The sequence below is a fragment of the Coregonus clupeaformis genome, chromosome 27 (genome assembly GCF_020615455.1).
Source record: "Coregonus clupeaformis isolate EN_2021a chromosome 27, ASM2061545v1, whole genome shotgun sequence".
NCBI classification, from domain to species: domain Eukaryota; kingdom Metazoa; phylum Chordata; class Actinopteri; order Salmoniformes; family Salmonidae; genus Coregonus; species Coregonus clupeaformis.
In genome coordinates, this window is record NC_059218.1 from 16066682 (window position 1) to 16094383 (window position 27702).

At 44.2% G+C, this 27702-nt stretch overlaps 2 protein-coding genes across 4 annotated transcripts in view; both read left to right on the forward strand.

Moving 5' to 3' along the window:
• Positions 1-8829, forward strand: part of LOC121541556 (dimethylglycine dehydrogenase, mitochondrial) — a 30163-nt gene extending 21334 nt beyond the window's left edge. For all 3 annotated transcript variants that reach the window (XM_041850636.2, XM_041850639.2, XM_041850638.2), the window contains 12 exons: positions 2817-2911; positions 3019-3172; positions 3290-3488; positions 3741-3910; positions 4077-4230; positions 5555-5720; positions 6132-6262; positions 6805-7022; positions 7124-7281; positions 7385-7444; positions 7783-7917; positions 8230-8829. In XM_041850636.2, coding sequence (XP_041706570.1) covers positions 2817-2911; positions 3019-3172; positions 3290-3488; positions 3741-3910; positions 4077-4230; positions 5555-5720; positions 6132-6262; positions 6805-7022; positions 7124-7281; positions 7385-7444; positions 7783-7917; positions 8230-8472 — 1883 coding nt within the window. In that variant the 3' untranslated portion in view covers positions 8473-8829. The remainder of the gene's footprint in view (positions 1-2816; positions 2912-3018; positions 3173-3289; positions 3489-3740; positions 3911-4076; positions 4231-5554; positions 5721-6131; positions 6263-6804; positions 7023-7123; positions 7282-7384; positions 7445-7782; positions 7918-8229) is intronic.
• Positions 8830-18780: 9951 nt separating this feature from the next.
• The window catches only part of LOC121541557 (arylsulfatase B), a 37451-nt gene continuing 28529 nt past the window's right edge, over positions 18781-27702 (forward strand). The window contains exons 1-2 of the mRNA XM_041850640.1: positions 18781-19277; positions 27179-27365. Of these exons, the coding sequence (XP_041706574.1) occupies positions 19014-19277; positions 27179-27365 (451 nt within the window). The 5' untranslated portion in view covers positions 18781-19013. The remainder of the gene's footprint in view (positions 19278-27178; positions 27366-27702) is intronic.

The window sequence follows — 27702 nt, forward strand, 5'->3', positions numbered from 1 at the left end:
CTTATAATTCAGCAAAACTCTGCTCAATTTGAGAGATATACTGTAAAGCAGTATCTAAAACGAGCGATTATATCAGACTTGCATACTATATCGTTACTCTTTGCCCTACTTGTAGCTCAAGTATTTATGTCAAGTATTTATGTCAAGTATTTATGTATTTGACACAGGGTCTGGCGTGGAACAGTTGCAACTCAGCAGAAAGCGGCAGAAATCAACAAGTGGGGTTATGTGACATTTTTCAGCTGTCACAACAACTGGTTCCTGCAGGCCGTTACCAGTCTGTGCTCTGTAGGGACAAACAGCTGTAGTGTCAGCAGGGGGCATGGTGTGTGTGTTTGTCTGTGTGTAGAGGGAGGGCAGTTGACTTTCGCCCCAGAAATCATAATATTGATCTGGCAAGAAGCCTGTAGCAACAGGCTTCTTATACTGGTTAGTAGTCAGCGTACTGTACACAGACGCTATGCCATATATTATTTTACTGAATATTTTATTTTATTTGTAAAATGTTATGGGTATCTCTTTTTAAATCTTTGTGTTACAGTATACAGTGGCTTGCGAAAGTATTCACCCCCCTTGGCATTTCTCCTATTTTGTTGCCTTACAACCTGGAATTAAAATATAATTTTTGGTTGTTAGTATCATTTGATTTACACAACATGCCTACCACTTTGAAGATGCAAAATATTTTTTCTTGTGAAACAAACAAGAACTTGAGCGTGCATAACTATTCACCCTCCCAAAGTCAATACTTTGTAGAGCCACCTTTTGCAGCAATTACAGCTGCAAGTCTCTTGGGGTGTCTCTATAAGCTTGGCACATCTAGCCACTGGGATTTTTGCCCATTCTTCAAGGCAAAACTGCTCGAGCTCCTTCAAGTTGGATGGGTTCCGCTGGTTACAGCAATTTTAAGTCATACCACAGATTCTCATTTGGATTGAGGTCTGGGCTTTGACTAGGAACTTAGATTGCACTCAGGTGTACTTTATTTAACTAATTATGTGACTTCTGAAGGTAATTGGTTGCACCAGATCTTATTTGGGGGCTTCATAGCAAAGGGGGTGAATACATATGCACGCACCACTTATCCGTTATTTATTTTATAGAGTTTTTAAACAAGTAATTTTTTTAATTTCACTTCACCGATTTGGACTATTTTGTGTATGTCCATTACATGAAATCCAAATAAAAATCCAATGAAATTACAGGTTGTAATGCAACAAAATAGGAAAAATGCCAAGGGGGATGCAAACTTTTGGAAGACACTGTATGAATAAATGTATATACATTTTATGTAGTGCTATGAGTTGACTGGGTTTGCGCTTGTCATGGTCAAGCAATAGTTCTGTGACTTACACAGGTACTGTAGTGAGTGAAGGTTCCGTTTTAGGGGTGTATCCATATCCCTGTGAATGTAGTGGCTCTGATTGGTCAGTTTCTTTCTCTTTTAGAATGTTACGGGGTAGGAACAGTCATGTTTGTGCCAGTGTTTTAGTGGGGAAGCTAATTAGCAGGGAGATGGTTAAATGCTCCCAAGAAAGGTGTTAACACACTTAAAAAGCTGGTTTGCACACTGCCATTAAACTCCAAAAGAAGAAGGCCTTACATCTGACATACCAAACACCAGATAAGATCATATCAGATCACATTATCACCAACAGCCAGCTCAGCTGACCACTTGGTAAATGAAGGTTTAAGAAACAGGCATAATTCATAGACACTGAAAGTCCTTTGAAAATGATGCCTTTGAAGAAGTTTAAAACAAGAATGACCTTCTATGGCGAGTGTGACTAGACTCAGCTGGTAGAACAGGGGTCTCCTTTCTATGTCTTAAGATGTGGAGCCATAGTGTTGGAGCCACAGACAGATAGCTAATTCTGTTAGAGTTAATGTGGCGGGCCTTAACACCATGCCTTAGTCAGAGCCCCATCGTTTTTGCCAAACGTAGTGCACTATCTAGGGAATATGGTGTCATTTCAGTCTCAACCATGTCTAAGTGCCATAGACTACACCATAGTACTGTACTGTAGCAACAGTCATGTTCTTACTCTACCTATCTACCGGCTTTTATTCTCTGTATCTGAGATTCTACAATTTTACGGCCATTTTCTGCTCCATTTATGTCATTATCATTGCACAATCTGTGGGACCCAGCTGGCTTTACACTATTTTGATCTCAGGAAGTGAAGGCTGGGTTGGTAGAGGGCAGAGAGAGTAGGTGTGTGAGGCTCTGTTCTTATCCTTGTTTTGCTTTCCTTGTTGTGGAGACTGGGACGGTTCAGGGATGGCTGTTTACACCCGACTGGCGTCTTTCTCCCTACTCCTGTGTCTGCTTCCGGGTCTCCTCAAAACATCTATGATAACCTAAAAGGTGTAAAAGAAACACCTGAGCAGGATACCCCACATTCTGGTCATGATGAGAAAGAAAGGCGTTAAGATGGAATGTCGCCTTGTTTATATTCCAGATGGAAACAACTTCAGAGAGAAAGCAAACACGTGCAGTAGCTAGCTGCTAGCCAGATATTAGCTAGCGTTATCTAGCGATAATGGCACCAACAAAATTGGTATGTGGTGTCTGTTGACTTTGTGGCAAAAACTTTCTCGAAGAAAGACGGGCACTATTTTTAGGCATCAGATATATGTTTCAATGGGGTGGGGATTGTAAACAGTGAGGCGCACGTCCTAAAGCGGAAGTCGCGTTACAGGCTCTCTTCCTTTTCCCCTGAAAAAAACCTGGATGTTTCTAGTTTCATTCGACCCCGCTGAGGGTGCACCTTTTCAGACCATTAATTAATTACTGTTCTTTGATTGGTCAACAGGATTCTGGGCCCGGGAAGTTGGCCAGCTGATTGGCCTCGAGCACCCCACTATCCCTGTCCATCACCAGTATGTTGTCACAGCAACAGTGCCTGAGGTATTACTTTAAAATAGACACACTCAAATTAAATTAACATGTGTTGTGATGTTTAATAAAGTTTGATTTGATGTTTAATACATTTTGATATGTTTTGTTGTGTCTAGGTGAAGGCCCTGAAGACAGAGCTGCCAGTAATCAGGGACCTGGAGGGCTCCTACTACCTCAGGCAGGAGAGAGACGGACTGCTGTTTGGACCCTACGAGAGAGAGGAGAAGATGGTGCTGCAGGACTCCTGGGTTACAGATGGAGTACCACCAGGTCTGTCTATCTGTCTGTCTGTCTATCGGTCAATCTCACTCTCCCTCTCCCTCTCTCTCTATGCCTAACCTCAGTTGTACTCCTCTGTGTGTGTGTGTGTGTGTGTGTGTTGTACAGGTTTTGGTAAGGAGCTGTTTGAGTCAGACCTGGACCGTATCATGGACCACGTAGAGATGGCCATGGAGATGGTGCCTGTGCTGAAGAATGCTGACATCATCAACATTGTGTCTGGACCAATCACCTACACCCCTGACCTCCTACCCATGGTCGGACCGCACCAGGGCGCACGCAACTACTGGACCGCCATCGGCTTCGGGTAAACATAGGAGTGGGATTGTGTGTGTGTGTGTGTTTGGGGGAGCTCTGAGCAGTGGGTTGGAGTCAGGGGTGGATGCTGAAGTAAATCGATATGACTGGATGATGTAGTGTGAAGGTTCTTCATTCTGAAGGTCTTACTATCTTCCCTGCTGTAAAAACTAGGTAAGCCTTGTTATGTTTGGCTGACTAGGAGTGGGAGGTTGAAGGTCAAAGGCATTACCGCATGGTCTGACTGTGTGTGATGTCCCAGGTATGGAGTAATCCACGCCGGTGGCATCGGGAAGTTCCTCAGTGATTGGATCGTGACAGGGGAACCCCCCTATGACCTCATTGAGTGTGACCCCAACCGCTACGGCAAATGGACCACGGTACCCTATATGTGTGCCAAGGCCAGAGAGTCCTATGGATTCAACAATGTGGGTGAGTGCTCTCTACTCTGGCTGGCCTATAGTAGGGAATGAGTTTGGACAACGGGTTAGTGGGTTTTCAATTAATGGAATATCTCCACTGGCTGAAGTAAAGGCATGTTTCCTAAAGAATATTGAAAATTAATATGTTTTAATGTCCCTCTCCCTCCCACTCTCAGTGGGCTACCCTAAAGAGGAGCGTTTTGCGGGCCGTCCGACCCACAGGACCAGTGGTGTGTATGAGCTACTAAAGGGGAAGGCTTCCATGGGCTTCCATGCTGGCTGGGAACAACCACACTGGTTCTATAAGCCTGGAGACGATGCAGGATACAAGTAAGATACCCAGTCAATCAATACAAGTATGACACTACCACTGAGCATTAAGCATCCTTTCCCAATTTATTTGTGCAGTGTGCAGACTGCTTTCACTCCACCCCAAAATCATAAACCATAACCAGTTCCCACAATCTGCCAAAACCACTATGTGGTATATCTGACACACCCTCTTGGAGTGGAATTAAACCACCAGTTCTCACAATCTGCTGTCCAACTATGTGTTGTTATCTGACACACCCTGGAGTTTCATTCACACTGCTACTACTGCTGCTGGATCATCATGCCAGTGGACAGGAATGAAGGAAGTTTGCCAAAAGGTTCATGTGTTTTATGGCGTGTACACGTAAAGAAAGCATAGTGTGGCTTTAGGACATGTTCCATTCAAAAGCTGTCTGTCTGGCACATCACTATCTCCTTTGTGCCTGGAACTCTCTGCATCCTGTTTTTGAGTGTGAAGACACTACACACACACACACACACACACACACACACACTGTAGCAATGTGGTAGAAATGTGGTATGGCCGTGTCTGTGTGTCTGTCTGTCTGTGTCTGTGTGTGTGTGTGTGTGTGTGTGGACAGCAGTGTGGTTTGGTCCCAGTGCAGCTGTGGGTTCCGGAGTGTGTGTTAGACTGTTCGAGGACTTGGTGTTCTTTCTTTTTGGGATGCCTGTGGAAATAATTGCTTGGTACTTACTGTTCAATACCCTTTATAGACTGATAATATCAGTCCCACGTCATCATCATGTGTTGGTCTGAAACCACTCTTGTTTTAAAAGCTGGAGGTGTTTGAGAGATCGAACTCAGGGATAGGATACAATTGGCCTGTTCAAACTCAGGGTTAGGGTCCAATTGGCCTGTTCAACCTCAGGGTTAGGATCCAGTTGGCCAACCCAACTCACGGTTAGCTTCCAGTTGGTTATCTACGAGTGGTGATTAAGCTTTTTATTGGCTCTGAGAATTTAGCACCATCTGTGGGATTTCTTTATGAAATTATGCCCATATGTAAAACTATGAAACCCACTGTATAAGGGCCCAGTGATTGAACATTATGTACGTACTTGCAGTGAATAGGTTCCTTCCTAGAGCCATTTCTTTGTATGACTGTTTTATTATAACACAGCGTTGACATATCTCCTCTCCCCTGCACCTCCTCTCAAGTCATTACTGTGAATGTGTTCTCACTTTCAGTCAACTTACTTATTAAAATATAATTTTTTAATATATGGAAAAAACTAACCACTGTCTCAGTTAATACTTTCAGTCATTACATTTTAAATAAACCAAGTAACTAACCCCCAAGTGTCTGTCTGTTCTTCCCAGGCCGAGTTTCAGGCGTACCAACTGGTTCGGTCCAGTGGGGAGGGAGTGTAACCTTGTGATGGAGAAGGTTGGGGTCATTGACCTGACGCCCTTCGGCAAGTTCATGGTTAAAGGGAAGGACTCCCAGAAACTACTGGACAGACTGTTTGCTAACACTATGCCCAAGGTAAGGATAACACTATGCCCAAGGTAAGGATAACACTATGCCCAACGTAAGGATAACACTATGCCCAAGGTAAGGATAACACTATGCCCAACGTAAGGATAACACTATGCCCAACGTAAGGATAACACTATTTACAACTCACTGTATTAGTACTCACTGTGCTTCTATATCACATCTTACTGTATCTCACCAACACTATGCCCAAGGTGAGAGAAACTGAATGTGCCACTGCATCACACCAGGCTAAACTCATTCACTCTCATAGACAACTAACTGCACCACTGTATAACTCCCAGTCCCTATGTAACTCGCTATTGCCAACAGGCGGCAGTGTTGAGTTTGAACATGCTGGCCTGTTTGAGGTTGTTGGGCTTAGGACATATATTTATGTTCCTCTCTCTCCCCTGTCAGGTGGGCCTGACTAACATCAGCCATATGTTGACCCCCACTGCAAGAGTCTACGCTGAGGTCACCATTACCCAGCTCGCACCTGGAGAGTTCCTCCTCATCACAGGATCCGGATCAGAGCTCCATGACCTCAGGTAACACACACACAGACTCTGACAAACACTGACAGACAGACAGATTTGGAAACCTCTCATACACTAAGCAGCCCAGGCCAGTAGTAGAGTCAAGCTGTCCCATATAACATTATTCAATATTCCATTATATAACATTATTCTAGCCCACACACTGGTAGTATAACTACGTAGTCCAACTCCTCACAGCAGCTGTTACTGAATGGCCCCTCTCTGTCTTCCAATAATCACATTAAAAACAAATGAATCTCCAATTCCTTTCACTCTATTCATTCAGCTCTCTCACACACCCCCTAGTGGTATCAGAACATGACAGTCAGGAAATCTGCACTCTGCACTGCAGCTTTATGGCAGGGCAGGCAGGGGTGGCCAATCTTATCCACCAAGGGCCATGTGGGTGCAGGATTTTGCTCCAGCCCTGCAGTAATACACCTGATTCAACTAATCAAGTCCTTAATGAAGACTTGAATCAACATTGTGCAGATGTTTCTATTCCTTGTTGTAAGTACAACCATATAACCCTATGGATCCCTCCCTAACCCCAGGTGGATAGAGAAAGAGGTAGAGGAGGGGGCGTATGATGTAGACATCTCTAACGTGACAGAGGACATTGGGGTGTTGGGTGTGGCTGGACCAAAGGCTAGAGACGTTCTACAGAAACTCACTCAGGAGGACATGAGCGATGCAGGCTTCAAGTTCCTCCACTGCAAACCCCTTCAACTGGCTGGCATCGACCTCAGAGCTATCAGGATCTCCTACACAGGTGTGTGTGTGTGTGTGTGTGTGTACGTTTACAAATGTTTAAGAGTACATGTGTAGCATGTCGGCGCATGTACAGTGTAACTGACTGTGTGTGTGTTTCAGGTGAGTTGGGCTGGGAGCTGTACATTCCTCAGAAGGACATGGCAGCGGTGTACCAGGCTATCATGGAAGCAGGACAGGATGAGGGCATCGACAACTTTGGTACCTACGCCATGTCATCACTACGACTGGAGAAGGGCTTCAGAGGCTGGGGCGCAGAGGTACACACACACACACACACACACACACACACACACACACACACACACACACACACACACGTACTCTCATGCTGTGTGGATTGATGTTTTGTTTTTTTATCAGATGAACTGTGACACCAACCCTCTGGAAGCTGGTCTGGACTACTTCATCAAACTCAACAAGGTAGACATTGTTACTAGCTACTGCTCTTTCACAAGTCAGCCACTGTATGTACAGTTGAAGTCTGGTGGTGCCCCTTGCTTAGTGGTGTTGCAGACTCTGGGGCCTTTCAGAACAGGTGTATATATGTGTGTTCAAGTAGAGGTTTTAATATTCAAACATTTCTATTCAAATTCAAACCTGTGGCTTATGTTTAGATGTTATGAAATTGTGGCCATGTAGCCAGTATACTAAGTCTCCTACACACCTGTATTCTTTAATAAATGCAATGTTTAAATACAGTACACACACACACACACACACACACACACACTAACATCTCTCTCCCTGTCTATCTCCAGCCTGCAGACTTCATTGGTAAGGCAGCACTGCAGGAGATCAAAGCTAAAGGTCTGAAGAGGAAGCTGTCATACATCACCATGGATACGGACGCTGTCGACCCAGAGGGCAACGAGACCATCTGGCTCAACGGCAAGGTGAGCTGTGTGTGTGCGTTTATGCGTGCGTGTGGTGGTAAAGAGGCAACACAACATCAGAGGCTTACACTTACTCCAACAATATTACCAACAATGTAGATGATGTAATGTATTATAGATGATAGATCACGCCAATGTATTATAAATGTTCCACAATGTGTGATTTGTTTATGTGTAATATGTATTGTCAATAATTGTATTATTGTGGAATGACACTAATAATTTTTCTAAACTCTACACCACCCAGCATTTTCCTACATGCAACCATCCTATAGAAAAGCATATAGCCTTTTACCCTCTTCTCTCTCCTAGGTGGTTGGCAACACTACATCAGGGACCTACAGCTACACCACCCAGCAGAGCCTGGCATTTGCCTACCTGCCAGTGGAGCTGTGTTCTGTGGGGCAGAAGGTGGAGGTGGAGATGTTGGGGAGAAAATACCCTGCCATGGTAGTCCAGGAGCCACTGGTCCTCACTGAACCCACCAGGACCCGGCTGCAGAAGAAGGCCAAGAGCAAGCCCTACACACCGGGGATGGACGGAGAACCAGCTTAGAACCAGAGTACCAGACCTGGATCCAAATAGGATCTGTTTTCTTTCAAGTATTTACAGAAAGGTGTGCTTTATTTAGCTACATTCTGGTGCTAATTGCGACCCAGGTCTGTTTAGAATCTCCAAACAGAAGAACTGACACCAACCAACCACACTGTGAAGTGAACTATGCTGGCTGACAGTGTTACTGTTATGATTATAGTGACTGTTATGATGAAAAAGACTGACGTGATGAACAATACTCAAATGACACCTTATTCCCTGTGTGGTCCAAAGTAGTGCACACTATACAGGGAATATGGAATTATTTGAGATGGAGACTTTGACTGTGATGTAAAAATAAAAATAACTTCCTCTTTCCTAGTTGGTCACCTGGTTAGGAAGAAGCAAGAACAGCTAAAGTAACCTAGAATGGGCATAAGAGCTCCTCTAGGTTCCAATGTCCATACTAGCATGGCCATATTGGAACAAAACCACTATAATTGCATTAGTATTCATTTCAGAATATGTTTGGTTGGAGTCTTGAAACCATCCAACTCATAACTGCTGAGCAACAGAGGCAATAATTACTGATAGGGGGCATTTTATTATCTCAGTATTATAATGTGTTTTTATATTAAGGAATTAAATAGCTTTTTTAATTCCAGAGTCTTAGCAGAAGTGTTATTGCAGCTATCCTATCACAAGAAGAACTGGCCAAATATCAAATCAAATGTTATTTGCCACATGCGCCGAATACAACCGGTGTAGACCTTACAGTGAAATGCTTACTTACAAGCCCTTAACCAACAATGCAGTTTTAATAAAAAATTAAATAAAAAAGTGTTAAGTAAAAAATAGATAAATAAAAATAACAAATAATTAAAGAGCAGCAGTAAAATAAAATAACAGTAGGGAGGTTATATACAGGGGGTACCGGTACAGAGTCAATGTGCGGGGGCACCGGTTAGTCGAAGTAATATGAACATGTGGGTAGAGTTAAAGTGACTATGCTTGCTCTTGGGCGGCAGGTAGCTTAGTGGTTAAGAGCGTTGTGCCAGTAACCAAAAGGTCGCTGGTTCTAATCCCCGAGCCGACTAGGTGAAAAATCTGTCGATGTGCCCTTGAGCAAGGCACTTAATCCTAATTTCTCCTGTAAGTCGCTCTGGATAAGAGCGTCTGCTAAATGACTAAAATGTAAATGTAATAATAAACAGAGTAGCAGCAGCGTAAAAGAGGGGGTGGGGTGGGACAATGCAAATAGTCCGGGTAGTCATGATTAGCTGTTCACTGAGGAAGTATGCACCAATGAAGGTGCAGTGACATCCAGCTTGGAAATACCCTTTAAACGTATGAGGGGTGGCCTAACGTGCCATAACGCAAATCTCCTGTAAGGAGATGTCTTAGAACAGTGCCCAAGAGGTAGCCATTCCTCTGGTGGAACGAGCTTGAAAATGATGGCGCTGCAGTCTTACGGGCTCCTGACCATTTCTTTTTTTTTACGTTGATCTTAACTTTTTCTGCCATCATTTCCTATGACCGAAAACAGCTTCTGGACATCAGAACAGCAATCACTAACCTCGATTTGGATGAAGAGTTCTACTTCAACAAATTGGCAGCTCTGGACATTCTGCTTACGCCGGACCAGGCCCTGATCCCCAGGACTCGAAAGAGGAAGCGGCGGCGAAAGAGGCAAGCGAGGCGGTGTCATGACGAGACTACGTCGGCGTGCAAGTAGACCGCCATTGCCCTCTGTATTGTTGGAAAACGTGCAGTCAGATGAGCTCTGTTCGAGACTATCCTATCAACGGAAACTGAAAAACTGTAATATCCTATATTTATCGGAGTCATGGCTGAACGAGGACATGGATATACAACTCGCTGGTGTTTCTATGCATCGTTAAGATCAGATGGCAGACTTGTGTAAGGCGAGAGGGGGCGGGTGTTTCTCTTTCTTTAAAAATACACACAAAAAAACATAAAAAACAATGGATAGGTGCAGTGAAATGTTCTGTTTTACAGGGTCAGCCATAGTAGTAAGGTGCCCCTAGAGCAAGTTAGGGTTAAGTGCCTTCCTCAAGGGCACAGACAGATTTTCATCTTGTCGGCTCGGGTATCCGAACCAGCAACCTTTTGGTTACTGGCCCAAAGCTCTAACCGCTAGGCTATCTCTAATGTTAAGGATGTCTTGAGTTTTTGCTCGCCGGAGTTGGAATACCTCATGATAAGCTGCAGACCATACTATTTACTGAGAGAGTTTATCTATATTTTACGTAGCTGTCTATTTACCACCACAAACCGATGTTGGCACTAAGACTGCACTCAACGAGCGGTATAGGGCCATAAGCAAACAAGAAAATGCACACTGAGAGGCGGCATTTCTCGTGGCTGGTGATTTTAATGCAGGAAACTTAAATCTGTTTTACTTCATTTTTACCAGCATGTCACCTGTGCAACTAGAGACGAAAAACTCTAGATCACCTTTACTCCACACACAGAAATGCATACAAGGCCTTTCCTCACCCTCCCTTTGGCAAATCAGACCATAACTCTACCCTCCTGATCCCTGCTTACAAGCAAAAACTCAAACAGGAAGTACCAGTGACGCGCTCAATACGGAAGCGGTCAGACTAAGCGGATGCTAAGCTACAGGACTGTTTCGCTAGCACAGTGGAATGTGTTCCGGGATTCATCCGATAACATTGAGGAGTTTACCACATCAGTCACCGGCTTCATTAATAAGTGCATTGACAACCTTGTTCCCACGGTGACCGTACGTACATACCCCAACCAGAAGCCATGGATTACAGGCAACATCAGCACTGAGCTAAAGGCTAGAGCTGCTGATTTCCAGGAGCAGGACACTAATCCAGCCCCTTATAAAGAAATCCCGCTTAGAGGCAAGCAACACTGAACCATGCATGAGAGCATCAGCTGTCCCATACGACTGTGTGATCTCGCTCTCCGTAGCCAATGTGAGACCTTTAAGCAGGCTAAAATTCACAAGGCCGCGGGGCCAGATGGAATTCCAGGACGCGTAGTCAGAGCATGCACTGACCAGATGGCAAAAGTATCTTCAATGACATTTTCAACCTATCTCTGAACCGGTCTGTAATAACCAAATTGTTCCAAGCAGCCCACCATAGTCACGTGCCCCAGAACGCCAAGGTAATCTGCCTAAATGACTATCGCACCATAGCACTCACATCTATAGCCATGAAATGCTTTGAAAGGCTGGTCATGGCTCATATCAACACCATCATCCCAGACACCCTGGGCCAATGCCAATTCCCATACCACCCCAACAAATCCACAGATGACGCAATCTATATTGCACTCCACACTGCCCTCACCTACCTGGACAAAAGGAATACCTATGTAAGAGTTCTGTTCATTGACTACAGCATTCAACACCATAGTGCCCTCCAAGCTCATGGATCCTGGACTTCCTGACGGGCCGACCCCAGGCGGTGAGGGTAGGCAACAACACATCCGCCACACTGACCATCAACACGGCGGCCCCTCAGAGGTCTGTGCTTAGTCCCCTCCTGTACCCCCTGTTCACCCATGACTGCGTGGCCGCACACGGCTCCAACACCATCACCAAGTTTGCTGATGAAACGATGGTGGTAGGATTTATCACTGACGACGATGAGGCAGCCTTTAGGGAGGAGGTCAGAGTCTTGCCAAGTTCCTCGGTGTCCACATCACTAAGGAATTAACATGGTCCACACATAACCACACAGTTGTGAAGAGGGCACGTCAGAGCCTCTTCCTCCTAAGGAGGTTGAAAAGATTTGGCATGGGCCCTGAGATCCTCAAAAAGTTATACAGCTGCACCATTGAGAGCATCTTGACTGGCTGCGTCACCGCTTGGTATGGCAACTGCAAGACACCTGACCGCAAGGCGCTACAAAGGGTGGTGAGTACGTCCCAGTACATCACTGGGGCCGAGCTCCCTGCCATCCAGGACCTCTATATCAGGCGGTGTCAGAGAAAGGCCCCATAAATTGTCAAAGACTCCAGCCACCCAAGCCAGACTGTTCTCTCTGCTACCGCACGGCTATCGGTACCAGTGCACCCAGCCTGGAACCAACAGGACCCTGAACAAGCCATAAGAATGATAAACAACTGCTAAATCGCTAATCAAATGGCTATCAAGGCCTGCATTTACTATTTCCTGCACTAGCTCTTACACTGACTATGCACACATACTGGACTACCCACACACACTCACACATACTGTACTTACACTGACATCCCAACACACATATAAAACCCATACAGTACATACGCCCACACACACATATAACACACACACATGCATACTGACGCCACACACATATATTCACACTCACCACATACACTGCTGCTACTGTCTATTATCTATCATGTTGCCTTGTCACTTTACCCCTACCTATACAGTGCCTTCAGAAAGTATTCACACCCCTTGACTTTTTACACATTTTGTTGTGTTACAGCCTGAATTTAAAATGGATTGAGATTTTTGGTCACTGGCATACACATAATATCAAAGTGGAATTATGATTTTCAAGCTTTTTACTAATTAATTAAAAATGAAAATCTGAAATGTCTTAATAAGTACAGTGAGGGAAAAAAGTATTTGATCCCCTGCTGATTTTGTACATTTGCCCACTGACAAAGACATGATCAGTCTATCATTTTAATGGTAGGTTTATTTGAACAGTGAGAGAGAGAATAACAACAAAAAAATCCAGAAAAACGCATGTCAAAAATGTTGTAAATTGATTTGCATTTTAATGAGGGAAATAAGTATTTGACCCCTAAACATGACTTAGTACTTGGTGGCAAAACCCTTGTTGGCAATCACAGAGGTCAGACGTTTCTTGTAGTTGGCCACCAGGTTTGCACACATCTCATGAGGGATTTTGTCCCACTCCTCTTTGCAGATCTTCTCCAAGTCATTAAGGTTTCGAGCATGACGTTTGGCAACTCGAACCTTCAGCTCCCTCCACAGATTTTCTATGGGATTAAGGTCTGGAGACTGGCTAGGCCACTCCAGGATCTTAATGTGCTTATTCTTGAGCCACTCCTTTGTTGCCTTGGCCGTGTGTTTTTGGTCACTGTCATGCTGGAATACCCATCCACGACCCATTTTCAACGCCCTGGCTGAGGGAAGGAGGTTCTCACCCAAGATTTGACGGTACATGGCCCCGTCCATCGTCCCTTTGATGCGGTGAAGTTGTCCTGTCCCCTTAGCAGAAAAACACCCCCAAAGCATAATGTTTCCACCTCCATGTTTGACGGTGGGGATGGTGTTCTTGGGGTCATAGGCAGCATTCCTCCTCCTCCAAACACGGCGAGTTGAGTTGATGCCAAAGAGCTCGATTTTGGTCTCATCTGACCACAACACTTTCACCCAGTTCTCCTCTGAATCATTCAGATGTTCATTGGCAAACTTCAGACGGCCCTGTATATGTGCTTTCTTGAGCAGGGGGACCTTGCGGGGGCTGCAGGATTTCAGTGCTTGAGGCGTCACTACAGACCCCCTGGTTCGATTCCAGGCTGTATCACAACCGGCCGTGATTGGGAGTCCCATAGGGCGGCGCACAATTGGCACCGCGTCGTCCGGGTTTGGCCGGTGTAGGCCGTCATTGTAAATAAGAATTTGTTCTTAACTGACTTGCCTAGTTAAATAAAGGTAAAATAAAATAAAAAATGCTTGGCACACCTGTATTTGGTGAGTTTCTCCCATTCTTCTCTGCAGATCCTCTCAAGCTCTGTCAGGTCTCTCCAGAGATGTTCGATCGGGTTTAAGTCCAGGCTCTGGCTGGGCCACTCAAGGACATTCAGAGACTTGTCCCGAAGCCACTCCTGCATTGTCTTGGCTGTGTGCTTAGGGTCGTTGTCCTGTTGGAAGGTGAACCTTCGCCCCAGTCTGAGGTCCTGAGCTCTCTGGAGCAGATTTTCATCAAGGATCTCTCTGTACTTTGCTATGTTCATCTTTCCCTCGATCCTGACCAGTCTCCCAGTCCCTACCGCTGAAAAACATCCCCACAGCATGCTGCTGCCACCACCATGCTTCACCGTAGGGATGGTGCCAGGTTTCCTTCAGACGTGACGCTTGGCATTCAGGCCAAAGTGTTCAATCTTGGTCTGAGTGTCCTTTAGGTGCCTTTTGGCAAACTCTAAGAGGGCTGTCATGCCATTTACTGAGGAGTGGCTTCCATCTGGCCACTCTACCATAAAGGCCTGATTGGTGGAGTGCTGCAGAGATGATTGTCCTTCTGGAAGGTTCTCCCATCTCCACAGAGGAACTCTGGAGCTCTGTTAGAGTGACAATCGGGTTCTTGGTCACCTCCCTGACCAAGGCCCTTCTCCACCAATTGCTCAGTTTGGCCGGGCGGTCAGCTCTAGGAAGAGTCTTGGTGGTTCCAAACGTCTTCCATTTAAGAATGATGGAGGCCGCTGTGTTCTTGTCGACTGTGGGACAGACTCCAACCTCTCCACAATGGCCAAGACCAGAGAGCTGTGTAAGGACATCAGGGATAAAATTGTAGACCTGCACAAGGCTGGGATGGGCTACAGGACAATAGGCAAGCAGCTTGGTGAGAAGGCAACAACCTTTGGCGCAATAATTAGAAAATGGAAGAAGTTCAAGATGACGGTCAATCACCCTCGGTCTGGGGCTCCATGCAAGATCTCACCTAGTGGGGCATCAATGATCATGAGGAAGGTGGGGGATCAGCCCAGAACTACACGGCAGGACCTGGTCAATGACCTGAAGAGAGCTGGGACCACAGTCTCAAAGAAAACCATTAGTAACACACTACGCCGTCATGGATTAAAATCCTGCAGCGCACGCAAGGTCCCTCTGCTCAAGCCAGCACATGTCCAGGCCCGTCTGAAGTTTGCCAATGACCATCTGGATGATCCAGAGGAGGAATGGGAGAAGGTCATGTGGTCTGATGAGACAAAAATAGAGCTTTTTGGTCTAAACTCCACTCGCCGTGTTTGGAGGAAGAAGAAGGATGAGTACAACCCCAAGAACACCATCCCAACTGTGACGCATGGAGGTGGAAACGTCATTCTTTGGGGATGCTTTTCTGCAAAGGGGACAGGACGACTGCACCGTATTGAGGGGAGGATGGATGGGGCCATGTATCGCGAGATCTTGGCCAACAACCTCCTTCCCTCAATAAGAGCATTGAAGATGGGTCGTGGCTGGGTCTTCCAGCATGACAACGACCCGAAACACACAGCCAGGGCAACTAAGGAGTGGCTCCGTAAGAAGCATCTCAAGGTCCTGGAGTGGCCTAGCCAGTCTCCAGACCTGAACCCAATAGAAAATCTTTGGAGAGAGCTGAAAGTCCGTATTGCCCAGCGACAACCCCAAAACCTGAAGGATCTGGAGAAGGTCTGTATGGAGGAGTGGGCCAAAATCCCTGCTGCAGTGTGTGCAAACCTGGTCAAGACCTACAGGAAACGTATGATCTCTGTAATTGCAAACAAAGGTTTCTGTACCAAATATTAAGTTCTGCTTTTCTGATGTATCAAATACTTATGTCATGCAATAAAATGCAAATTAATTACTTAAAAATCATACAATGTGATTTTCTGGATTTTTGTTTTAGATTCCGTCTCTCACAGTTGAAGTGTACCTATGATAAAAATTACAGACCTCTACATGCTTTGTAAGTAGGAAAACCTGCAACATCGGCAGTGTATTAAATACTTGTTCTCCCCACTGTATATATATTTAATTGATTTATTGAACAGGTGGTCCATATTAAAAGGCACTTCATTCATTTATTATAACAGGCTTTTAAATGAAATATTGGTGCACAATTTCTACTTAAAATATCAAAGGGACTAATTTCATGGAATTATCCAAAAAATGAGAAAAGGCTATATAGAAATGCCCCTTGCCTTAGAGCTGATTTTTCACTTATAATGAAAACAAGGGGGTTGAGCCTGGTTTCCACTAGATAGCACAGCCACAGAGTCCAAATTGGCTATTTTGTAACAATTCATGAAAACAAAAATTAGCTTTTTGGTCTTCATTTAAGGTTAGGGTTAGGCATAAGGTTAGAAGTGTGGTTAAGGTTAGGGTTAGGTTTCAAATCACAAAAAAATATAAATTGTAGAAATAGGCAGGGTTCATGACTTTGTGGCTGTGGTAACTAGTGACAACTGTTGAACCCTGAGACACTTTGGGCTGGTCTTCTGGGCAAGGTGTGTCTTTGCGCTAAATCCCTCCCACTCAAACGACCCTGCTGGAGCATGACTCTGGAGCTGGAGACGAAGGGAAAGTCACTTGCAAGCTACAGCCGCCAGAAACAAAGTGACTATTTTTTTATAGGACAATTACAATGACAACTGAGCACTTGTAGAACTTTTATAAAACACACATACAAGGCAGGACATATACAGCTAGCTACCAGATCCCAGGGAAAAAAGCCTACATGGTGCCCCAGCCGATCACGGAAGGAGCCAGTATTCGCCACACACAGCAGCTTGGAATGACGACCCCATTGCCAGGTCCCACACCTCCATGCCACAAACTGTTATGTGCTGCTCCTGGTTCCCACCTTTCACCCCTACTAGGAGGTCATCAGAGCCAGTATGACAGCAATGCATCCTTACAGCCCTGCTACAGAGGTTCAATTCTCAATGGCTGACGCGAACACACGTTCATTCTATCTTGTGAATTGAAATAATGAGAAATAAAGTTGATTTGGTTGGTTTCTGGTGTAGCAGGTAGAACGTCACATTGACAGGATGCTGATGGCGATGCAACGCATGTAGTGTAGCTGAAGGGTTAGGATCTTCGTCCTGATCTATGGCTGACTTTGTTTCCTCCATCCAACAGGTCCAAGCTATCCTGTGCATTATACACTGATCATACAAAACATTAAGAACACCTGCTCTTTCCATGATACAGACTGACTAGGTGAATCCAGGTGAACGCTATGATCCCTTATTGATGTCACTTGTTAAATCAACTTCAATCAGTGTAGATGAAGGGGAGGAGACAGGTTAAAGAAGGACCTTGAGACAATTAATTGTGTATTTGTGCCATTCAGAGGGTGAATGGGCAAGACAAAAGATTGAAGTGCCTTTGAACGGGGTATGGTAGTAGGTGCCAGGTGCACTGGTTTGTGTCCAGAACTGCAACCCTGCTGGGTTTTTCACACTCAACAGTTTCCCGTATGTATCAAGAATGGTCCACCACCCAAAGGACCTCCCGACAACTTGACACAACTGTGGGAAGCATTGGAGTCAACATGGGCCAGCATCCCTGTGGAACGCTTTCGACACCTTGTAGAGTCCATGCGCCAAAGAATTGAGGCTGTTCTAAGGCATTTGGTATACTCAGTATAGATTGACATTGGGAAAACATTAAACTAATTGTTACTTCAATAGTACACAGTACAATGCCCTACTGCATACGCCTCACTATATCCTGTGTAAATGCCAAATAAACGTTGATTATGATTATAGAATATTGATAGAATATGAGTAAATGATAGTGAGAACATAAGCACCGTTAATGAATTCAACCACCTAATCTTCGTCAATACTTTCCATGGTTGTAAATCACCATCAATGCTCTGTTGACTACAGCTAAATGGGGGGGGGGGGAGGGACATTACTACCAAATAAGTCAGTGTTACAACAAGTGTCATTTACATACATAGGATGTGGTGTTGTGCTGTAAGCAGTGTAACATGTGTTGTGCTAATGTACCAACATATTACTTGATGGCCCAGTTTACTAATACTGTATTTTCAACACTATTGGCTGGAAAGCCTCAATGCTTCAGGAAGCTTAGTTTACCCATCACTAGTGGAACCAGCTTCCCCCTGAAGCTAGGACAGCAGAGTCCCTGCCCATCTTCTAAAAACATGTGAAACCCTACCTCTTCAAATAGTTATTCTGCTCCACTACATCCCTGCTGATGTTCTTCTGTGGGTTAGTTATACAAATCTAAATACATCTTTGGTACTGCTGGGTTTCTCTCCTACCCTTCTCACCGATCAATTCATATATCAAAGTATAGTGCTTTTTACAAAAACGTTTGTCAGAAAGCACTTAACATTAACTTGGTCTAAACCCTGAAATAACATGCATGTCATCGATTGGCCAGAGAATCCACTGACCAGTCCCTAAATTGGACGAAAAAAGGATGAAAACCTGCAGCGCTATAGTTAGTAAACCTTGAGGACCAGATTGGAATAGCCCTGCTTTAGACAATACATGGAGGTGTGTGATTCATATGCCCATATAAGGACATGTACTCATGTGATCAGCAGTCATCTGATTGGTTACTGTCTAGGAAGCCAACGATATTCAACCTGGAAGACAGCGAAATAATATTGCTCGTACATTTCCTCATCAACCCCCAAGACATTTTGTGATTTGCTGCTTTTTAATTAAATAAGCTAAGTACATTACCTTTCTGAATCATGCTTTCGACTGTCGTTCAGGCGTTACTGATACCGTAGATCTGTACTTCCTTGTTTACACGAAGAGTATAATTTCTTTCGAAGTTCTTCACTTCGATTTGAGGAAGGGGGACAATGTTTCCTGTAAAATTGATTTGTGTGATTGCCACTGCAATTATCTTGCTGTCATGCCCTTTGTTTTTAGAGGGTAAACAGCCGCCGCACATAGTATTCATACTTGCTGACGACTTCGGCTGGAATGATGTTGGATACCACGGTTCAGAGATCAAGACGCCGAATCTGGACAAACTGTCGGCTAAAGGTGTCCGGCTGGAGAATTATTACGTTCAACCTTTATGTACACCTTCTAGGAACCAATTTATGACCGGCAGATATCAGGTGAGACATCCCTGTGTGTAGGCAGTGGTGTAAAGTACCTAAGTAAAAATATTTTAAAGTACTACTTAGGTAGTTGTTTGGTGGTATCTGTACTTGACCATTTTAATGATTGACAACTTTTACTCCAATACATTCCTAAATAAAATAATGTACTTTTTACTACATACATTTTCCCTGACACCCAAAAGTAGGCCTACTCGTTACATTTTGAATGGTTAAGCAGGACAGGAAAATGGTCCAATTCACGCACTTATCAAGAGAACATCCCTACTGTCACTGATCTGGTGGACTCACTAAATTGCTACCCAGATCGCACGCGACACGTGCGGTGTGGTCAGCATGTACATTAAACACAACTTGAGTCATTTTCTATTAAGGTATCTTTACTTTTACTCAAGTATGACAATTGGGTACTTTTTCCACCACTGTTTGTAGGCTACACTATGTTGGAAAGGCTACTGAGTTATTCAAATAAAATACAATTGTATTCGTCACATGCTTCGTAATCAACAGGGCCCAGTGTCTCAAATGTATGCACACATGACTGTAAGTCGCTTTGGATAAAAGCGTCTGCTAAATGGCATATTATTATTATTATTATTATTATTATATTATAAAAGCATCTTAAGGCTACGTTTATTGGAGATTTGATCCCTGCGCGACTGAAATGAAGCGCCCTGCACGCTAGAAGTGAACATTTGTAGAAACATAATGCTATGTTGCATAATCTCACTGCTTTCTTCCATGCGCTGTGCTCTCCTGACGCCAAATAATCAACAATTCTTAATATTAATTCAATGGATTGTGGTCAGTAAACCCATGGAATATGGTGTTAATAATATATTTTTAAAATCTATTAGCAAATACAAGTTACAAGTGCATAACTATATCATAATTTTCCATGAAGAAAAATGGTTGGAAAAACTATTAATAATTTTGTTGCAATGTTTTCATAAACCATGTCCAATATTTGATTGGCAATTTTTTTTAAAGCATTTTGTCACATTACGGCGAACTAATGTGAGCTAATCAAATCAAATCAAATTTTATTGGTCACATGCGCCGAATACAACAGGTGCAGACATTACAGTGAAATGCTTACTTACAGCCCTTAACCAAACAACAACAAAAAAAGTGTTGAGAAAAAAAGAGCAGAAGTAAAATAAAATAACAGTAGGGAGGCTATATATACAGGGGGGTACCGGTGCAGAGTCAATGTGCGGGGGCACCGGCTAGTTGAGGTAGTTGAAGTAATATGTACATGTGGGTAGAGTTAAAGTGACTATGCATAAATAATTAACAGAGTAGCAGCAGCGTAAAAAGGATGGGGTGGGGGGGCAGTGCAAATAGTCCGGGTAGCCATGATTAGCTGTTCAGGAGTCTTATGGCTTGGGGGTAGAAGCTGTTGAGAAGTCTTTTGGACCTAGACTTGGCACTCCGGTACCGCTTGCCGTGCGGTAGCAGAGAGAACAGTCTATGACTAGGGTGGCTGGAGTCTTTGACAATTTTGAGGGCCTTCCTCTGACACCGCCTGGTATAGAGGTCCTGGATGGTAGGAAGCTTGGCCCCAGTGATGTACTGGGCGTACGCACTACCCTCTGTAGCGCCTTGCGGTCGGAGGCCAAGCAGTTGCCATACCAGGCGGTGATGCAACCAGTCAGGATGCTCTCGATGGTGCAGCTGTATAATTTTTTTGAGGATCTGAGGATCCATGCCAAATCTTTTCAGTCTCCTGAGGGGGAATAGGCTTTGTCGTGTCCTCTTCACGACTGTCTTGGTGTGTTTGGACCATGATAGTTCGTTGGTGATGTGGACACCAAGGAACTTGAAGCTCTCAACCTGTTCCACTACAGCCCCGTGGATAACATACAGCTAGCATGGATAACATACAGCTAGCGGGCTATACGCTACATCGGCAGGATAGAACGGTAAGACAAGGGGTGGCGGTCTGTGTATATTTGTAAACAACAGCTGGTGCACAAAATCAAATACTAAGGAAGTCTCAAGGTTTTGCTCGCCTGAGGTAGAGTATCTTATGATAAGCTGTAGACCACACTATTTACCAAGAGAGTTTTCATCTATATTTTTCATAGCTGTCTATTTACCACCACAAACCAATGCTGGCATTAAGATTGCACTGAATGAGTTGTACAAGGCCATAAATCAACAGGAAAACGCTCATCCAGATGCAGCGCTCCTAGTGGCCGGGGACTTTAATGCAGGGAAACTTAAATCCGTTCTACCTAATTTCTACCAGCATGTTAAATGTGCAACCAGAGGAAAAAAACTCTAGACCACCTTTACTCCACAAACAGAGACGCATACAAAGCTCTCCCTCGCCCTCCATTTGGCAAATCTGACCATAACTCTATCCTCCTGATTCCTGCTTATAAGCAAAAACTAAAGCAGGAAGCACCAGTGACTCGGTTAATAAAAAAGTGGTCAGATGGCACAGATGCTAAGCTACAGGACTGTTTTGCTAGCACAGACTGGAACATGTTCCGGGATTCTTCAGACAGCATTGAGGAGTACACCACATCAGTCACTGGCTTCATCAATAAGTGCATCGATGATGTCGTCCCCACAGTGACCGTACGTACATACCCCAACCAGAAGCCATGGATTACAGGAAACATCCGCACTGAGCTAAAGGGTAGAGCTGCCGCTTTCAAGGAACGGGACTCTAACCCGGACGCTTATAAGAAATCCCGCTATGCCCTCCGACGAACCATCAAACAGGCAAAGAGTCAATACAGGACTAAGATTGAATCGTACTACACTGGCTCTGACGCTCGTCGGATGTGGCAGGGCTTGAAAACTATTACAGACTACAAAGGGAAGCACAGCCGCGAGCTGCCCAGTGACACAAGCCTACCAGACGAGCTAAACCACTTCTATGCTCGCTTCGAGGCAAGCAACACTGAAGCATGCATGAGAGCACCAGCTGTTCCGGATGACTATGTGATCACGCTCTCCGTAGCCGATGTGAGTAAGACTTTTAAGCAGGTCAACATTCACAAGGCCGCAGGGCCAGACGGATTACCAGGACGTGTACTCCGAGCATGTGCTGACCAACTGGCAAGTGTCTTCACTGACATTTTCAACATGTCCCTGACCGAGTCTGTAATACCAACATGTTTCAAGCAGACCACCATAGTCACCCGTGCCCAAGGACTCTCAGATAACCTGCCTAAATGACTACCGACCCGTAGCACTGACGTCTGTAGCCATGAAGTGCTTTGAAAGGCTGGTCATGGCTCACATCAACAGCATTATCCCAGAAACCCTAGACCCACTCCAATTTGCATACCGCCCCAACAGATCCACAGATGATGCAATCTCTATTGCACTCCACACTGCCCTTTCCCACCTGGACAAGAGGAACACCTACGTGAGAATGCTATTCATTGACTACAGCTCAGCATTCAACACCATAGTGCCCTCTAAGCTCATCACTAAGCTAAGGATCCTGGGACTAAACACCTCCCTCTGCAACTGGATCCTGGACTTCCTGACGGGCCGCCCCCCAGGTGGTAAGGGTAGGTAACAACACATCTGCCACACTGATCCTCAACACGGGGCCCCTCAGGGGTGCGTGCTCAGTCCCCTCCTGTACTCTCTGTTCACCCATGACTGCATGGCCAGGCACGACTCCAACACCATCATTAAGTTTGCCGACGACACAACAGTGGTAGGCCTGATCACCGACAATGATGAGACAGCCTATAGGGAGGAGGTCAGAGACCTGGCCGTGTGGTGCCAGGACAACAACCTCTCCCTCAACGTGACCAAGACAAAGGAGATGATTGTGGACTACAGGAAAAAAAAGAGGACTGAGCACGCCCCCATTCTCATCGATGAAACATGCTGAAATAAGCCATTTATGATTCCCCACATGGCAGTGTCATTCTTGCTAGCAATCTGGCCATCGAAAATCACAGCAGGCTGACTTATGCCCCATGGAAGCGCGCACATCGTTTTCGTGAGATTGTCAGCCAACCCATCTATAGCTAGATGCTAAATAATTGTATTGTAAAGACACACAATCTATTCACTCACTCCTGCAAATACAACAGCCGTCTGTGTTTGCTGAGCTGCATCTTCAATTCTGTATGTCCATCTTCTATAATTTGGAAGAAATGTTAACTCAGCTATCCAGCTTGGTTTTTTCAACAAATAGCTAACGTTAGCTAATTAGCTGATGTTACCAATAATATAATATATAATATGCCTTGCTTGTGGTCTTACGTTACTCCCAAAAGTAGCTAATGTCATGTTAGCCTTAAGTTAGCTATCTATCTTTATTAGTAATTGTTTGCATATTTGGACAGTACTTGATTAGACAGTAATTGGTTAGTTAGTGATACTTTTGTCAGTTGGTGAACAGAGCTCCAGCAGTTGGATTCAGTGTCCAGATAGCTAATCAATAATTGTACTGTCAAAACCCTGGTCATAACATTTGCTAGATTGCTAATGAAGCAGCACTGCTAGCTAGACTGGGTAGTCCCTCACGTTAGTTAGCTTAACATTAACTGTCATTGCAGCTTTTGAGTCAATATGTTGAAATATAAGTTACTCGAATCTGGCTTACTGTGAGGTCATTAACTCTGAATAACATCATCATGGGCTAACAAAATGTGATATAGTAATAGCAAGCTAACAAAGTTTACTTCCGGTTCTCCTTCTCATTTTTGTGCTCGCCCGCGTGCGCCAAAATATTTTTCTGGGGGACAAATCAAAAATGACTTTGGAAAACCACTTGACTCCGCCTCCTAAAGTGCCACCGTACACAGAAATGCTGTTTCTAGGCAGCACTAAAAAGGCAGGGCAGTCCAGGGCTCATGTCTGGAGGATTCATTGCAGTGTGTAATGCAGTGTAGCCTAGCTTGTGTTACACCATCCCAGCAGGGCAAAAGACTCGGGACTGAGACAGAATCATTCGGGGCTAAAGCCCCGAAAGCCCGGGTCTGGTGACGTCAATGTTGCGGAGGCAGTTGCAGTGCGTTCTGTGTGGTGCATATGTTGGATTTATCTAACATATGCGTCAAACTGTATGCGTGGATGGGTGGCAGAAATGGTAGCAGAAGGTGAATGCTGAACTTTTTTTGCATACATATCCAGATGATGCTGCGTACTATTTTGCACAATGACACTATCGGTGTGATCAAGGCGATACTAAAGTTGCTCTCGAAAACGCTTGTTATTTAATGATTGCCTCAGACCACTCATAGAACAGCTACAGTTGAAGTCGGAAGTTTACATACACCTTAGCCAAATACATTTAAACTCAGTTTTTCACAATTCCTGACATTTAATCCTAGTAAAAATCCCCTCCCTTAGGTCAGTTAGGATCACCACTTTATTTTAAGAATGGGAAATGTCAGAATAATAGTAGAGAGTGATTTATTTCAGCTTTAATTTCTTTCATCACATTCCCAGTGGGTCAGAAGTTTACATACGCTCAATTAGTATTTGGCAGCATTGCCTTTAAATTGTTTAACTTGGGTCAAACGTTTCGGGTAGCCTTCCACAAGCTTCCCACAATAAGTTGGGTGAATTTTGGCCCATTCCTCCTGACAGAGCTGGTGTAACTGAGTTAGGTTTGTAGGCCTCCTTGCTTGCACATGCTTTTCAGTTCTGCCCACATATTTTCTATAGGATTGAGGTCAGGGCTTTGTGATGGCCACTCCAATGCCTTGACTTTGTTGTCCTTAAGCTATTTTGCCACAACTTTGGAAGTATGCTTGGGATCATTGTCTAATGCCTTTCATGCGACTTTTTTCAAATGATCACTAGAGTTGCTTCATGCAGCCTTAGAATGTATTAAAAATCTAAACATATAGCCCAACGTTTATCACAATTAAAGTTCTAAATTAAGCATAGGAGGACCTGTTTCTTTAACTGTTCAACACATAATAGCTGCATGTGCGCACTCCCTCAAATCTTTTGGAGAAAATGTTATTCAGCCATGTTCAATTGTTTTCTTCATATTATAAAATAATGCCACGGAATTCTAAGCAAATCTTGTCTGCTAAATGAACTAGTGTAGCCTACAGCCATATGGCATAGCCAGATCAGGGCCTAACATAAGGACAACTCAGAGTATGCTATTATGTTCTTCTTCATATCATGTTTCTTTAGACCTGTCTAAAATAAATAATGGATTTATTGTGATGGTGTAAGCTATATTACATGGATTTATTATACTTTTTTAAATGTAGATGTTCCAAAGGTCTGCATCAGTGGCTTGTAGGCTATGCGTGGAAGCCAGGAGATGCTAAATGTGTTTATGTTAATTAACGGTAAATTACAGTGAGACCAGCAAAATTTCATGACCGCCACAGCCGTAGTGTGGAGTGCAATCGAGATTACGTCTTCTGTGGATCTGTTGGGGTGGTATGTAAATTGGAGTGGGTCCGGGTTGTCTGGGATAATGGTGAGGATATAAGCCATTGCCAGTCTTTCAAAGCATGTCATGCTCTGTGAGTGCTACGGGGCGATAGTGATTTAGATGGGTTACCTAGGTGTTCTTGGGCACAGGGACTATGGTGTTCTGTTTGAAACATGTAGGTATTACAGACTGGGTCAGGGAGAGGTTAAAAATGTCAATGAAGACACTTGCCAGCTGGTCAGCGCATGCTCGTAGTATGCATCCAGGTAATCCGTCTGAGCCTGCAACCTTGTGAATGTTAACATGTTTAAAGGTCTTACTCACATCGGCTATGGAGAGAGTGATCACACTGTCTTCCGGATCAGCTGCTGCTCTTACACATGGTTCAGTTGCCACTTAATAAGTGTAGGGAAAGTGGCTGAATATCTTCTAATCTAGATTGTTTGCTCTTGGTTGTACACACTGTAGCCGACCTGTAGTCGCGCATGCGCAGATTCTGTCCCTCTTGGACAGCATGCGTGACTATCGGTGTCTTCTCCCTGGCTTTGATCATAGAGTTGGATAGAGGCCTCTAGTGCCTAAAATCCCATTTTAGCATGGCATCACCATTGAGGACGTTCACCATTTTAAAGTAGTCAACTGGGTGGGACTTCCTATGGGTTAAGGAAGGATCACATGATTTTATCCGGGTCATCAGGAGGGATCAGCCAGTGAATTCTACTCGTGTGCAAACATTCCATAACTGCAGGGGACAGTATATCGCCAACCTTTATACCTTTTCAAACAACCAGTGGTGGAAACAGTACCCAATTGTCATACTTGAGTAAAATGACTCAAGTAAAATTGAAAGTCAACCAGTAAAATACTACTTGAGTAAAAGTATTTGGTTTAAAATGTACTTAAGTATCAAAAGTGAATGCAATTGCTCAAATATACTTAAGTACAAAAGTAAAAGTATAAATTATTTAAAATTCCTTATATTAAGCAAATGTATAGCCAGGGGCACACTCAGACATCATTTACAAACGAAGCATGTGTGTTTAGTGAGTCCGCCAGATCAGAGGCAGTAGGGATGACCAGGGATGTTCTCTTGATAAGTGCGTGAATTGGACCATTTCCTGTCCTGCTAAGCATTCAAAATTTAACAAGTACTTTTGGGTTTCAGGGAAATGTATGGAGTAAAAGGTACATTTATTTTCTTTAGGAATGTAGTGAAGTAAAAGTTGTCAAAAATATAAATAGTAAAGTAAAGTAAAGATAACCCAAAAAACTACTGAAGTAGTACTTTAAAGTATTTTTACCAAAGTACTTTGCACCACTGCAAACAATACACTACAGGTGGCAGTATGCTCCCTTTAAGTTTGTTTGCCAACTCATAGAAGTAGTAGAAAAACAAAATGGACTACTTCAAAATGGAAATGGCCTCAATGGCACTGCCCAAGCTCTCACAGATGCCATAATATGACAGATACAATGATGCAATGTCTAAGTCTGTGGCATTGATTGACAGATCCACACAGGCATGCAACACCAGATCATCTGGCCGTGCCAGCCCTACTGTGTTCCACTGGATGAGAAGCTGCTGCCACAGCTGATGAGAGAGGCAGGCTATGCCACCCACATGGTGGGCAAGTGGCACCTGGGCATGTACCGCAAAGACTGCTTGCCAACACGCAGAGGGTTCGACTCCTATTTCGGTAGGTCATCAGCTCACACTCCGTCACACACACACACACAGACCATGTTGCCTCTCTTTGGTGTGCTACTGTGAATAAGAAAAACAACCTGGTCATCAGTGATGAAAATTACTCTTGCACACACGTTTACTTTTGCACACAGTAGTGTGAGTTATTCTCCATTTCACTTCACTTACATCAGGATGTGGCTAGGGCTTGCTACACGTCTATGCGCAACATCAGATTCACACCATACAGATGAAGTCGGAAGTTTACATACACTTTGGTTGGAGTCATTAAAACTCGTTTTTCAACCACACTTTCTTGTTAACAAACTATAGGCAAGTTGGTTAGGACA